Source organism: Falco rusticolus, chromosome Z (genome assembly GCF_015220075.1).
Source record: "Falco rusticolus isolate bFalRus1 chromosome Z, bFalRus1.pri, whole genome shotgun sequence".
Taxonomy (NCBI): Eukaryota; Metazoa; Chordata; class Aves; order Falconiformes; family Falconidae; genus Falco; species Falco rusticolus.
The window spans coordinates 56203784-56219935 of record NC_051210.1 but is presented as its reverse complement, the minus strand read 5'-3'; the positions used below and the strand labels follow the sequence as shown (position 1 = coordinate 56219935).

At 43.9% G+C, this 16152-nt stretch overlaps 1 protein-coding gene across 1 annotated transcript in view; it reads right to left on the bottom strand.

Annotated features, from left to right (window-relative positions):
- The window catches only part of PGM5 (phosphoglucomutase 5), a 78238-nt gene extending 63514 nt beyond the window's left edge, over nucleotides 1–14724 (bottom strand). The window contains exons 1-4 of the mRNA XM_037374378.1: nucleotides 14357–14724; nucleotides 6761–6923; nucleotides 4088–4234; nucleotides 1592–1717 (exon numbers count right to left, since the gene is read on the bottom strand). Of these exons, the coding sequence (XP_037230275.1) occupies nucleotides 1592–1717; nucleotides 4088–4234; nucleotides 6761–6923; nucleotides 14357–14617 (697 nt within the window). The 5' untranslated portion in view covers nucleotides 14618–14724. The remainder of the gene's footprint in view (nucleotides 1–1591; nucleotides 1718–4087; nucleotides 4235–6760; nucleotides 6924–14356) is intronic.
- Between the last annotated feature and the right edge of the window lie 1428 nt (nucleotides 14725–16152).

The following is a 16152-nucleotide window of genomic DNA, read 5'->3' as shown; positions in this document are numbered from 1 at the left end:
CAATGTTAAACTATCCATGTCTACAGAGATAAAAGCACATTCCAAAGATTCAGAGCTAAAACAAACTTTGGAAGACAGTTTGTCCATGTACACATGTGGTCCTCTCTAATGTTCACTATATTGTGCCTGGTGACTCACTTTTGGCTAATGCATCTCATCCAGAAAGTCTTTTGATCTGATGCCACCAAGAGGACAACCCCCAGCTTTCTTTGGTAGATTGCTCCAGTGTTTATTTGCTGTTACCCACACATGTGAGCTACATTTCAGTTTGAATTTGTCTGGCCTCAGCTTCTCACTATTGATTTTTTTTTTGTATTTTTGGGAGTAGAAGACTGAGCAATATTTTTCTGCAGAAAAAAACCCTTTCTCTGCTGTATAAACAAATACTCCTGTATACACTTACTGTGTGTGTACTGTGTATTATATATGGCTATTTCTCCACCAAAATACAAAGTCATAAGGCAAATTCTTTATCACCTTGTAAGTAAAAAAACTCAGTCCTTTAAAATCTTTGTGATGTATCAGTTTTTCTAACCCTGAGACAGACTATGCACCTTTTTGACCATGTGTAAAATTTTTAACAATCAGTTATAGACTTGGAGATCAGAGCTCTGCAAACTATTTGAGTCACATTCTCTCCAGTACTGTACATGACTGGAAGCATTGTCTTCCTCATTGCTCCCTCTACACTGTTCAAAGACACCATCTGCCCTTTTGCCACAGCCTGGTAAAACTGAGTGTTCACACTGACTGTATGCCCACTATGATCTTTCGAACCGTGACTGTCACACCGTGCCAGATAAAATGCTTTACAAAACCTCTGTTTGTCTATCCAATTCCCTTTATCAGTCTGGTTTTGTAATCTCATTAAAGAATGAAACCTGCTTTATTTGATGGAATTTTTTTTCCATAAGATAATGTTGAACACCATTACTTACATTCCTATCCTTCAAACCATTACCTGTAGAAACATTTATTTATTTTTTCATCATGTATCCAAGACACACCTCATACTGATCTGTTTCCCCAAGTGACACAGCTTATAATTTTTTAATATCAAGACAAAATTGGTCCCCTTTCTGTCTTTGGGACACTTGCATCTTGCCCCCAGTACACTAAAAAAACCCAGTAAACATTAGTGATGCAGAGGTCAACTCTTTAAGGAATGCTGGGTGCAATTTATTCAGACTTAACTAATTTTATACCATTTAGAATTTACTTAGTGGAGGCTGCCTGGTAACTTCCTTGGTTACTGCTCACTGCAACACACTTCATCACTCTCTCATTGCAAGATTACCTCATCCTGCTTGCTTCCAAATGCAGAAAGAGAACATTTGTTGGACACATACGCCTTCACTTCTTTATCAAGGAAGATAAACCTCTTTGCCTAATAAGGGACCTAACTATTGTTAAGATTGCCTTGGTTACTAGTATAATGTTCAAATTTTTTCTTATTCCCCTTAACCCTACTAAAAAGTCTGACTTTTATATGCTATACTTTTATTGGGAAACTACTGCAGTGCACCATCTTTACTGGGAAGTTATTGCAGCATACCTACAATTCTGTCCTGATAGCAAGTTAAGTTCTTACCTCCATTCATGGCATCAATCCTTATTTTAATCTGGTTGGGTCCAGTCAGCAAATTTCTGATTGCATTGAAGTCAAAGATACTTCGAAGGAGATTGAGGTAGATATCCACAGAATCCACAATTTCCACTAGAAAAATGAGGTAGAAAAAAATCACTTAAGTTCACACATGGGAAAGTATCTTTCAGCACACTTCCACCAGCCATGCACCTCTCCTAAAATCAGAGCAGGCGACCTCTACATAATATGGACTCACACTGAAGCTCACAGAGGCAAAGTCGAAGACTTCTACCATCAAGCTTTAAGCCTTTCAGAGATCACCAGTTTTGCCTGGTCAAGGACTGCAGAGATGATGCAAGTTGACAGTTCCTATTTCACTGAAAACATTCATGAGAGTACACTGTACCAAAGTAAGGTCTTTATCATTCACTAAAACACTGAACAACTTTTCAAGCTATGCAGGTTTATTCTCAGAGGATGGAAGACATCCATGCCAAGTTGAAACCACATGTTCTATTCTTCTATTGAACAGCAGTATCTATCAGGAGAGACACACAGCCTATTCTTCTCAGTTTTGGCACCTGGAGTATGTGTCTCAAGTTTGTTGTCAATCTACTGCTATACTTTTGCATTTTATATCTCACTGATTTGGGAAAGTTAGGCTCAAATACCATCTGTTTTTTGCTAAGGTCTTGCTAATTTGTATTCTAAATTAATAAAAGAAGAAGAGCTACAATTTTTATAGTTCTTTTGGACATAAAACATTAAATTAAAATGAATGAATGGAAATAAGTCTGTCATAATGAAAACAGTTACCAAACAGCTGTCAAAAGCCATGCTTCTCAGTCATCTTGGAATGTATTACGTTTCCTGATTAAATTAAAAAGCAAATGTCTTTTTATCTGGTAATATGAGTATCCTGAAACATTTTAGTTATGTTTAAATTATTACTTAGAATATCAGCCAGTTTTCCTCAAAAACACTGACCTCACCCTACTGCTCCTCTTTACAATAGCATGAAAATGACCCAGACATTTTTTGAGCCTGAAAAAGAACACATTGCAGTAATACACCTGAATGGAGAAACAAAACAAAAAAGGGTTCTCAAGGCTGAAAAACAACCCGTAAAACCTATCTGAAAAGGAGTTAATTCTGTATGTTGAAAGCCTCAAGGATTCACTAAAATTACATGACTGCACATCTTCTATGCCTTGCTCCTAACAATGTTTAAGTAGGCTCTAAGCTTTACACCTACAAATAAATGCCTCAAATTCAGTGGAGCTGCTCACACATGTTAAGATAATGTGCATGTAGGCTTAAAGTCTAAAAATTATTTTAGTTCCTGCCAAACCCAACTGGTTTACGCTCAGTTGCTCCAACACCTCTAGCCTTGATTCACAGGAGTTAGTTCATACAACTAAATACATCAGATAGCATCTTAAAATACTTTAGTTATTTTCATTCTTTCTGCACTTTCATTCTGCATTCAGACCTATGTAAACTATACTTATACATGCACTTGTAAGCCAATTACATTGCTTCAGTAGGGATTCCTGGCAGCTTTACTGTCCCAGGACGATGTATTGTGGGAAGAGATGACTGTGAAATTATTTTTCCTTAGAAAAACAGTCAGTCAAATTGAAATTATTTTAAATTTATTTTTATACTACCTGTAAGGGGAAGAGGGGTGTCTCATTTTCATTTAGAAAAACACAACTTGGAGAGATGTAAAAGCTGAAAAAGCAAAATTTAAAACTGTGGCAATCATATGATTCCAGAGTGGTGCTGCAGCTGAATTTTCTTTGCTTTCTGTTTGCCTAAAAAGCTGAACATGGTCTTTGCAATCAAAAACACTCACAATTTCAGATTTTTTTAAATCAAAAATCTTACTTACCAAAATGTACTTTGTCTCAAAATACAATGATTTGGCGGAAAATATACTGGCTTTAATTATAGGACATCAGGAATGAGGAAAAAGTTCTTGAGGCCACACAGAGTTTTACAGTATTTGAAATATTGTCTGGACCCCTTCCTGGTTTTGATTTCTTCAGTACAAAATGAGTGTGTTAGCTCATTTTAAATCAAGCAGGCACAAAAGTATTCACGTGCTTAGAACTAAACATGTGCCTAAGCGCTCTCTTTACATTTGAAGTCACTGGATGTATAGTGCCTCACACATCCCACAACTTTTCAGTCAGTGTGAGGCAAAGAAATAAACCGAGATTTTCACAAACTCTTTTGTCAATTAGACTTCCATGAGCAAACCATTCCTAATCAAAAAAATGTTTGTGCTTGGTGTTTAACTACCGGCAAGCCTAAGCACATACATTTGGCAAAGGTATTCGGCTAAATGATGAGGACTAATACACTTTGAAGGCTGTAACTCAGCTTCCTCACACACACTGCCTAGTATTTTGAGAACTTGTACTGCGGCATTTTGTGGCAATTTCAATATTTAGAATCAATGGATGCAACATGCATAAAAGCACACATTGATACCTCGGAAAGGTTTGAATTTGTTCTCCAGATCAAATTCTTGTCTTCCTAGGCGTGATAAATCAACTCTGAGATCAGGACAGATTGCATATTCCTCCAAGGTTTTGCTAATTTGATAGATTTTATCTGAAACTATATCTGGAGCAGGTCCTAGAAGAAAAAAGAATGTTGTGGGTCATTTTTTGAAAATTAAGGTTCCCTACTTTAAAAGCAAGTGTTATAATAAACATTTTTCTGAATATATTTGAGTTAAGGAATAAACCCAAACAATGAACTACAGTAAGTAAGATCTGTTCTTTTATTGTAACACAGGTTTCAAACATTTTTTTTTAAATGTAACATGGAAATACAGTGTGTTACTCGCAATGTTTTGATCCACATAGAGTATTTCAATCAATCATTATCCAGGGCAAGGGGAATGTGAGAACCAAAAACCCACAGCCATCTTTCTCTGGATTTATTGCTCAGAGACTGCCATTGTTTACAGGGAATCTCAACATTTAAAGGAAAGTCTGGCCTCTAGCAGCAGCTTCTGGTGTTTCACAGCACCTTCTGCAAATGCACACTTATGAAGGTGAGACGGCTTTGTGTTTCAAATTATTTCAGTAAAAATAATTTTTAAAAGTCTTACCATTTTGATGGTGGTCTCTTTCAGTTTTCCTCGAATGGCTTAATGATATATAGCTTTGTTAGAATGCAAAATACTTTAATTGCTTAACAAGCAATTATGACCTGAAACAGTTATGCCATTCAGAAACAGAAATCACACCTTACTTGTGCATTACTTGTATTGCCAAATACTGAAGATTGGCTCTATTTTTAAAAAAATTAATGTCAATCAAATAAAAGTTGCAAGCTTAATGCAGAAATTACCAGATGAGCTATGACATATGCAGTGCAAAAGCTGAGTCTGAGTTATAACAAAAGTCCTTTCTCACTTATTTGACTCTTCATTGCTTATATTAAAGCCACCCTTCCACTCTGAAAAATTACTCCCTTTCTTCTCTTTCACATGCTCTCTCTCCTAGTCCAAAGTCTCTGGCTTTTCAGTGCTAACTTCCCACTCCTCTAGCAGTGCTGCTATATTCATTGCAGCTCTGCCACGTAAATTAGTGTGTTCTATCTCACACACAGTGGACCAGGTGGTCCAAGGCAATACAATAAGTAACAGTCACTTAACTCTTCATTTGGCTTAGAAAATTACTTCTTACTCATCCAATCCAAACCCATCCAAGAGGTAAGGACAGGTTTCATTAGCTCCAGATGATCCTCGGTAGACGGATGTATTGACTACTGATATTTCCAGCTAAGGAGATCCCGCCATGTTGTCCTGGGTTCTCTCCTACAGCTACAGAAACAAACCGCTTCTGCCTGACCTGGATCTGCAAAACAGGCTGAGCAAGAACGCCCAGCAACAACAGCCTTCCGTAGGCTCTTGTCATGGTGTCTAACCATTCTCCTATTTCAAAAACCTTGCCTAACCCTTAACCCGCATTTTCTCAGCTGCAACTTACACCAACTACTTTTCATTATGTCCCTGCTGATTATCATAAATAATTGATCGTTGTGAACTGTGCTTCAGGAGTGTTTCATATTTAAAGCCTAATAGTCTGAATTTTCTTTAAAAAAGCAAAGCTCAGTAAAAAAATGCCCAAACATTACCCATTTATCAAATAGATTTTAGGTGTATGTGGTGTTCTAAAGTTTATGGAATGCTAATGCATCTAATGGTTTGTCTCTGGCATGTTTGTGCTGTGACCCCGGCTTGCTCACTGTCTTGACCTTACACAGTCCTTTCAACCTCTCTGGGATTCAAGCCTATTCTGTTTATAAAATCACAACGGTTTAACCGTGTATGTTTTTCAATTGGACAAGGGTCAAGGGAGAAGCATCCCCTTCTCAAGTTCTCCCACCTTCAAAACAGGGCAGGAAACATTATTTAAAAGCATTTTCAGTTTTTACAGATGGAAAGCACTCCACATGTGTGAGGTATCCAAGGTGTCAGCGATCGCCACCATCAAGTTTTATTGGTGTACACAGATCTGTAGCATAAAACACACATAATGTATAACATACCTACATGTTTAGCTTGTCCATTTTGGAAAACACGACATTAGCTATATACGCAAATTCCATTATGCAACAGTGGAACTGCAATAGTTAAAATGATACAACTCTCTCCCTGGAAAAGAGCAGTTATTTTCTGGGTAAACATGAGAAGTGCTTTCTTCCATACAAGACAATGAGTTGTACTGCCTACAGCACTGCTAAAGTTACACGGTTTAAAGTAAATGCCAAGACAAGCAGCACAGAAGTATGAGCAAAACAGAGCTTCCTCATAGGAATCTTTATAAATAAAAAGGATCAGAATTGTTACAATGATCTGGCAGACTACATAAAATGCTATAAAAATTGGATGGCAAAATCCCTTTTTTATAGAAATTTTACTGCTACCATAAGGACTTCAGTGAACATTTAATGCTTATTGTACAGACCCATGTAAACAAATACACTCCTATTACAGGGGAGGGGGGGTGGAGAAAGATGCCTACACTCTTCATAGTTTTAAGAGAATAAATAAAACCCACATAATTAAAGTCAGCTAGTTATCCTTGTCATCATACTTTCATCATACCAAGATGCAATGTTGTAATGTGCTATTAGAAAAAAACCTACCTCCATTGGCAACCTCAAACTTGACTCCAAACTCTCCTCCAGGTCCCCCAGGACTGTGGCTAGCTGTTAGAATAATTCCACCAGCTGCTTTGATCTTTCGGATGATACATGAAACAGCAGGTGTGGATAAGATACCATTCTGTCCAATAACCAATCTGCCAATCTAGGTGGAAAAGGAAGTCAAAGCACTCTGAATGGCACTAAACTTTTGAAAAAGTATTAATATATAAACACACATATACGTACAGGTGTATATACATATAGAACAGAAATTGTAAACTCCTAGTACGGAACCTATTCTTTTGTAGAGAAATACACGTACATGAGCTGGCTGCAGAGAAATATACATACTGAGTTGTTTACAAGCTAACCCGGAGTGCTGACAAAAGATACCATATACTGGGACACCTAACCCCAGCAGCCTATGCACTGACAGTAAAGCAAGAGCACAGCTATGGTAGTGACTCGCAAAGCTCCCAAGCATAGCACTGGGCTATGATCCTGCTATCAGACCTTCCCAGGTATCCCCACAAACCAGTAAATCCCCTCAAATATCAAGATAGTTTAGGGCTGGCTGTGTGGATGCAATCTGCAGGGTTGGGGCTTTAACTAGCGTAAAAGAGAACAGCAAGCAAATTGCCTTTCATGGAGCAGCCTTCCAGAGCAATCACAAATATCACTACACCCACAGTAGGACCTGCAGCCTCCATGAGTCACACCTCTGTTACCGAGACCCCCCCTTGGATGTCCTGCCCTATCGAAAGTATTGCTCCTCCTTCAGCCATCAGTGACTCCTTGGCTATTCCAGATGAAGAGCTTGTGTGTTTCCCAGGGCACAGCTGAGCAGGGGAAGTTCCCACCATTCTTAAAGTAAAAAAAGCTTTCAGGTGGTGTTATTAAACACTGACTCAATGTGTTTGGTATTATGTGCAGTTCCACTGCATGGTTCCAATTTCAAAACCATGCCTTCATCCCCTACACAGATACTTCAGTTTCAGCTCAATATAAATAATCTAGGAGCCAACCAGAAATGTATTTACAAAGAAATACAAAAGAGTTCCAGTTCCTGGGAAACAGGCAGATACGAAAAAAGGAGGGGAGAAGGGGAGGCTAGTGTCACAGGCAAGAACAGGCAGCTGCATATAGAGCTTAAAAGAATACTGCAAAAGTTTGAGGGGTTTTAATATCCTTACTTAAAAACCAAACAAACAAACAAAAAAAACCCCAACCACTACTGACTTGTAGTTTGAGAAGGAGGGGAGGTGGGGAGGCAGAGGCAGAATTCTGAATCCTTCCCACTTCCTTCCCACTCCTCATCTAAAAGCAGACTGGGAACTCAGCCTCAGATTTTCTTCTCTGGTTTGAGGGAGATTTGGCAGCTCTGCTGTCTGCGTGGCAAAGCAACAGCACAGGAGGTGTCACTACTTGCCTCCTTTCTATAAAGAGCTTTCTTTCACATACAGATGACCTTCTTCTGGGTCCAGCGCTTGTGTGAGGCCCTTAATGGTTACTCAGAAGTGGAGTTCCAAAAAAATTCAGAAAATCAAAGGATTAAGAGATTATTTATTTGGCCTGGTTTTGTGAACTAATTTAATTTAAAAAAATATAAGATTTCTTCATTGAAATTATCAACTTATAAAGTAAGCACAAGTTACTTTTTTGCTAACCTTCACAAAGCACAAACTATGGTTAGCCACTTCTCTTTCACTAAGAATTACAAGATCTGCTGTCAAATGTAAGAAAATGTGCAGAACAACGCATTCTATTAACTGTTCTATCTCTACCTCAAGACCTGATGATAGGATGTCTGCCTGGTTCTCTTTTCAGTTTTCGCAGATAATTTTGAAGCCTATGGATTGTTGCTAGAAAACAGGAAAACTATCAAAATTACAAGTACAGTTCACAGAAAAATCTTCAAAGTTCATTTGACTTGCTCTTGCTACTATAGGGAAACTCTTTTGTTTCACTGCCTCTTTTTTTCTCCCAGGTTGTAACAGTTCTGAAGGAAATTAAGAAAGAATAATTTAAAAAACAAACAAAAAAATGGTTTCTAGTTTTTCTACTATATTGAAAATATATTCCATGGAAAACAAGTATCCCTTCCAGGAGAAAAAATGCACATTAGCAGAATCCACATTTTCTGTTTCAAGAGATTATTTTAAAGCAGCACTTCCACTGACATGGTCAGTTGGTGAGGGCAGAGTGTGTATACAGTTAACACATATACCACACAGCTGAGCCTCATTTCTGCTCACTTCAGTGGCATTGAACAGTTTTCTTTCCTATTTACGCCACATCTTGCCACTGTTATATTTTGCTCTCATTTAATCACTATTGTCAATTGTACCGAAGCATTAGAAAAACACAGAACATTGGGAAATAGAATTTAACAAACTCTCTTCCAGTCTATACAGCAGTCTACCCACATAAATGTATTATGGGAAAAAAAGCATGATGAAAATAAATACTGAAAATGTTTGGGTTTAATATTGTCTCTCCCTTTTTTAAACTATGAAGCCTGTAGGAGGCTAAAGCAATGACTCAGTCTCAATACAGCTGTTAGAAATGGGTGCCAGCTCTTCAAACAGTAGTGTGTACGGGTAAGCAAAAGGAAGACATCAGGAATTACATTTTGCAAAATGCTTGAAAACAACAGCACTGAATCTGTCTTGAGGTACTCAAGTATAAATGCATTTACACTTGCATACAGGCTTACCATGAGCACATGTTCTCTGTACTTCTGAATCTGAACTAGTGAGGTTTAGATTTTTGCCTTCATGCACACCAAAACTGTTTTTTTATAGTAAGTAGAATACTTTGATTATTCAGGATGCACAAATTACCTGGTACTATCTCATCACCATATTTTCATTCTTTTCCTGTTCAACAGATGTTGTACAAACCAATTTTCCCATTTTCTGGATGCCAAATATTAATATGAACAGGAGTAATCTGCTTTGCCTTTAGCATTTGTCACAAGGCTATTATTTCTATACTGTTCAGAAATACTATTTATTTCTGAACAGTATAGAAACATTAATTTCTATACTACAGAAATACTGCAAAATTTAGTATTCTAAATTAAGGATGTTGAAAGTGAAATCATACGAATGCTACATCTACATTTGATTTGCAGTGACTACTGCAAAGAGCTTCACCTTATGTGAAGGTCTTCAGTGCTTTTACAAAACTCCCTGAGGACAGTGCAGACCTTAGAAGTATACACATATGCTACCCCTGTGTAGCCTCTACACATCCTTTGCTTCCTTCATTTCAGCGGCAAGAAGGCACAGCCTCATCCTCTCTTGGCTCAGAAGCTGTTCATTTTGTCTCTGAACCAAATACTAAACTGACACCTAATTAATTTTAAGTAGTTAACACTTCAGATTTACAGGCTTCTCGTGATCTGGGCTAAAACAGTAACTAAATAACATTCATGTATTGACTCAGAATTAAAGTTCCAGTAATATCCTTCTGAAAATCTTGGACAGTTTCATAGCATGGAAAGATTATCTTTGGAATTCAAAAACTTGCATGGCTACGAGATCACAGACATGTAATGTCTCTTCCAATGCAGTGCCCCCACACCACCTTCTATTTCGTCACTCTGCTTTCAGTAGCAACAGCAGAGACAGACCATTATCCTCTGCAAAGTGTTACAGCTGAAAGAACAGCCACCCTAACAAGTACTTTACAAGAACATTTTTATGCAGTATTACCACTTGCAGCTGTGCTTTTTCAGATGATTCAGTTGATTATCATGGAGTCACTTAATGCTTTTTTTTATTATTTTTCCCAGTAATCTCTCACATGCCTCAGTCAATTAAACGTGAAAGAACACAAAGCAAACAGATTACATAGCCTGTACAGCATGGAGCTGTGCCTTCCTATCTTTTACCATAGTACGCTAAAGATGACTGAGTGCCACACTCAATGTGGAAGCAAATGTATCAAGCACACAGGTCCAGGGAGGGAGGGCAAGATTTGCATGGAAGACCATAGCAAATAAAAACAACATGGTATTATAAAGAAGAAAACTGGCAAACTATCTGCCATCTCAGACTTCTACAACATTACTAGCAATACTCTGTGATCTTTCTAGCATGTTCCTATCAATTTTCGTATTTAAAGCATGATCATCAGCTTCTGATCTGCATTGAGACTCACCAATAGCAGCTTCCCATTTAAACCTATCCTAAACTTTGCATCAAAAAAAGAGACACTACATCCAGTCACCGGGTCTAATGGAATAACTGCATTTAATTTGTAGTGGAACTGTATTACAAATGATGGAGCCTTCTACCTCACTTCTTGCAGACATCAAGGTACAAGGACACTACTACTGACAGGACACAGGTGAAAAGGGAAATAGAGCCTCAGATGCTGTCCTACCACCCCACTTTGCAAAACTGCTTGTCGCAACCTGGAACGGTACAGGACCTCTGTCTGGCTTTCCCCGCCCTCCCCCACCCTCCCACAATATGCAGTCCCTTACCCAAACGTGTTTGCTAGGTGACCCATTGAAGAGTGACCCTGGTTTGTCACCTCCAGCTCTGAGCAGCAGGATTTGGTGGGGCACGTGCTGATGACATTTGCACAACATGGGCCAGCCCACAGCGGCTGCCACCAGTGGAAGCCTACGCAGGCTACAGCTGCGGAGCATGTACCTGCAGCCGCGGGCTGGAGGGCAGGAGCCAGAGGGAACCAAGATGAGAAGAAGTCAGGCCAAGCACTGGCAGCTGACCGGGCAGGGGACCTCATCTCAATCCTTGTACTGGGGCCTATGCCAACTGTGCTAGGCTGTTAACACAAGGGGAATGTGGGGTGAGTCACCAAATTAGAACAAGGGGAACCTAGCAACTCTAAAGGGCAATACATTTACAGTTGATAATAGAAAATCCCTTTTATTTTTGTACTCAGCAGGCACAATTAACCATAACACTTGGTATATGTCTTCCAGGAAGGAGATTCAAGTTCAGTTTATCAGCACTATGTGTCTATCCCTCTCCTGGCACTCTGGGGTGGCTGAAGGTGTGGAATGCAACTTAAAGGCTTCTACACATTTTAACCAAGCCTGCCGACACCAACTCATTTCTTTCCCTGTGATACTGGCTACATGCCTTCTAATGACATTAACCTCACTCAAAGGGAGACATCTTTGACCTCAGGAGTACTCCCTTCCTTTCCCCCTAGGTACGTAGCACAGCACTTAATGCCTTCAGGGAGGTTTAGATATTTTCCCAGCAGATGTATTTTAACAACTGAAGAATAAAATGTACAAACAGTATTCACTAAGTAAATATGAGTCTTATGCATTTGCAGTGGGCTTGGGAAAAATGGGGCTGAGGGTGAGCAGGGTAAGGATGGTAGAGAGGGGATGGAGCATTAGCACATGGAAAATGGGAAGCCTTTTGAGTATCAGTAGCACCCCACCAGCTGGCCTGCTGAATTTGTGAGGACTGTGTCATTAGTAAGAGTATAATGTTTGAATTCAGATATTTGTGGGAATCGTGAGCAGAAAAGCTTGGGGTCTGGCTTCAGAAAACGCCAGGGAGAAACCCGCACTGACTTAAGAAAGGAGAAGCACTATCACAGCAAGGTGCTAGAAACATGTCGAATGGGAATTGCCTGAGGTCAAAAAGCCCTGATCTTCAGGGGGAACAGAGAAAAATCAGGAACCTGACAGAAGCAGCAGGAAGGAGGCAAGCTGACAGAAAAAATTAGTCAGGAAGGAGTCCTGGACACAGCATAACCTGGCTGAGGAAGACCCCGGTCTTCTAAACTCTAAGCGTCTTGTCTTCCTCAGCACCTCAGTCCCTGTGGTGTGCAAGGGCAGGCAAAGGCCTCAGCAGGGCAGCTCTTGCTGTCCAGCTCTCTAGCTGCTGCTGCAGTTTATCCTGCATGGTCGACAGCTATAATTCCAGCAGCGGCACTTTCTCCTCAGTGCTACATGGGGGAAGAGGGAAGGGAGCAGCACTCCCCCGGGTGCTGTTCCATCGTCCCTCCAACACTCCACACTCTAGCTCTGTGCTCGCTCCCTGCATGCCTGCTCCTCGAGGACAAAGCACCACCGTGCTACCCTTGCCAGTGTCCCCACCTTCGACAGTGTCCCCCCGACAGCCCTCCTCACACCCTGGGCTCAGACAGTACACAGCACAGCCCCTATCTCTGAAATCTCAGGTCAGCACTGGGCGTCTGCTGGGTATTGCCAGCGTGGTGAGAACATGCTTTAGAAATAAATTTAAGATACTCGTAACTTATACCAAGCTGACTAATCCATATAGCTTGTATGTGACAATAAACCAGCAGGGAAAATTCAGACACATAGGGAGATTTGTTTCAAAGTTGAAAGATATCCTGGTTATAAAACAGGACAGCATTTAAAGAATGGGGCTTGTGGAAAAAGCTAAGAAAAAGTAAATTCACTACAAAATAAGCCCTATAAAAGTGTATCACTTCTTTTTCCAGATCTGGAGAATCGATTCAGCCTTCATAACAAGAGACAGCAGCAGCAACTCTGCTTTGAAGTAGAAACTTCAAGCCTACACTGGCTGGTATTTCCAGCTTTCTGTGCATACACACCAACACAGAAATGGACACTTATCTATCAGAAGACATCATCAGTTTTCTTCCCGAATTCTTTCCTATCTTCAAAGCAGCGCAAGAAAAGCTGTAACACAGCCGATCACAGAGGTATTTGCCACCGTTGCCTTCTTGCATTTTGTACTTTGTTTGCAAGTGGGCAATAGAGAAGAAGGGTTATTTTCTTAAGATGCAGCCAAAACGCTTAATTCCTCTTGCTCCAGTAATACCATTTTCCTTGAATATTTTAAAAAGATCCTGAGCAGGAGACACATGTCTGATAGCTTCGTTTCCCACCTACTTATTTTAAATCCTGCTACGTCTTCTCCTGCAGAGTCAACGGCGTTGTTCAGCTCCCATTCCTGCCTCAGTCTAAAATAAGGTGTGAAACGCACGGCACCGCCAGCAGCCTCCTGTGCTTATCACGATCACCTCCGCTACCGGCAGACAAAACCCAGCCCCGCCAAAGCCCAGCGGCACAGCCTAAGAGGCGTGCGAGCCGGCACCGGGCTGGCCCGCCACCGGGGCCGCAGACCCTGGACACCGGGGCCGCAGACCCTCGCCATCGGGAGCGCAGACCCCCGGCACACGGCCCCACGGAGCCCGCCTCGCTGTCACTGCACGGGCCGCGCCGCCGGGTCGCGCCACGGAACCGCCCCGTCCCGTCCCGTCCCGTCCCTGCGGGCCCGCTCCGCGCCTCCTCCCGCGGGCAGCGGCCGGTGCGGGCGGCAGCCGGTGCGGGCGGCAGCCGGTGCGGGCGGCAGCCGGTGCGGGCGGCAGCCGGTGCGGGCGGCAGCCGGTGCGGGCGGCAGCCGGTGCGGGCGGCAGCCGGTGCGGGCGGCAGCCGGTGCGGGCGGCAGCCGGTGCGGGCGGCAGCCGGTGCGGGCAAGTCGTGCACCCCGCGGCGAGGGGGGCAAAGCGGGAAGGACGCCCGCCTGAGGCGAGGCGGCCGAGGGCGGTGAGCGGGGAGGCCGCCCCGAGGGGACGGCGGGGGGAGAGAGGGGCCCCGCTTACCCCGTTGGCAGCGGCCATCTGGACGACGATCTCGATGGCCGTCTTGCTGAAGTACCTGCCGTCGCTGCCCACCACCATGGTGCAGCCCTGGCGGTCGCGGAGGTCGACGGAGGAGAGGAGGCTCTGCACGAAGTTGGGCAGGTAGTTGCGCTGGCTCTCGAAAAGCGCCGTGGGCCGCCGCAGCCCCCCGCCGCCCGTCGGCCGCTGGTCTTCGTAGGGCGCCGTCTGCACCGTCAGCACCGGGATGGGGGTCCTCTCCATGGCGGCGCCCCGCTGCCGCCCGCCCGGCTGTGGCTCCGCTGGGGAGCAGCAGCCCCTCTAGCAGGCTGGCCTCGCCGGCGGCGGGGAGCGGGAGGCGTTTCCCTGCGGCGGGCCGCCGCGGGGTCGGGCTCCCTCAGGCCGGCCCCCGGGGCCGGAGGCGGGCTCGCTCAGCCGTCGGCGGCCCGCCGCCGGGAGCCCGGCGCCGCGGGGGAGCCGGGGCGGGCGCGGGGTGCGTGCCGCCCCTTCCCCCGCCCGGCGGGGCCCCCGCCGGCGCCTCGCCGCCCGCAAGGACGCCCGGGGCTTGCCAGGCTGCTGCCATCAGCATGCGGCCGCCCCGGCCAAAAATAACCCTGGAAGGCGAAGCCGAGAGCCGCGGTCTCCTGCCAGGGATGTAACTGGAGGCAGGGGCGAGAGGGCGAGCCAGCGCCACACACTTGCTCGGGAGGATCACGCTCTGTCAGCGCCGGAGCCGTCCCCTTCGAGCCCCGCCGGCCGCCCCCATGCCGGCCGTGGGGACCGAGCCGCCGCGCCTCGGCGGAGCGTACCCGGTCGGACGGCACAGCCCGGCGGCTTCTGCCCTTCGGCGGCGCCCCCCCGGCGGGGCTCGGGCAGCGCCCACCCGCGGTGGGGAACCCGGCCCCAGGCTGGAGTGAGGCCGGGGGGCGGCACTGCCCCCTTCGCCGGCGAAAAAACGGAAGAACGGGCGATTAAAGAGCGAAGGAGTTACTGCACCACTAACCCTCAAGCGAGGGGAATCGATTTTTCTTTTGGTTTTTTTTTGCCACGGTGCTCGACAGCAGGTTATTTTGTACAATAACCAAGCCCACGGAGCGGTTTTGGTTTTGTTTGTTCCACAGGAGGGGTACGTACTCAAGAAACGGCCTGGTCTGACTGTAGGTTAATGGGCCATGCTTGTTTCTGTCCAGGCTTTCTCCCTGTACTGACAAGCAGCCCTCTGGAGGTGTCTTTCCCTATGAAAACTTGTGTTTCATACAGATGTGGTGAGGCAGAGCTTGTTGACATATGTGTTCATTCTGCCTAAACTAAATGCCGAGGTGGTGGCACTGGCTGTTGCAAAGATGCCTCACGTTGCCCAGTGTAAAGGCTGTGTTTACAGATGCCTATGACTGTCAAACATCAACTGACATTTTCCATCCAAATGCTTGTTTCACACTGGGCCCACACAGCAGTCATTTTCCAGGACAACTCTGTTGGCTGGAGAGTTGGAAAAAACAGTCCTGTAACCTAGATGTCATTCTTGTGCTTAAGGAATCCCTGATGTAGACCTGCACCTCAGCAGACAAAAAGAATTTTGTGAGGCATTCTTCATGTCTCTGCAAAGGAGTCTGTTCCTAAACTGCTGAGAAGCATGATGGAGGGTTCCGACTAAACAAGACAGTGTGTTAGCTGCGTGGCAGAAGGTGGTCAGGCAAGCATGGGGTGAAATGCTTTTGTCTGTTACCAGGAGCCGAGAGTCACCTGATGAATGATAAACAGGGGAACTCTCTGTTTTTAGCCCTGTCTCTGCAGACCCT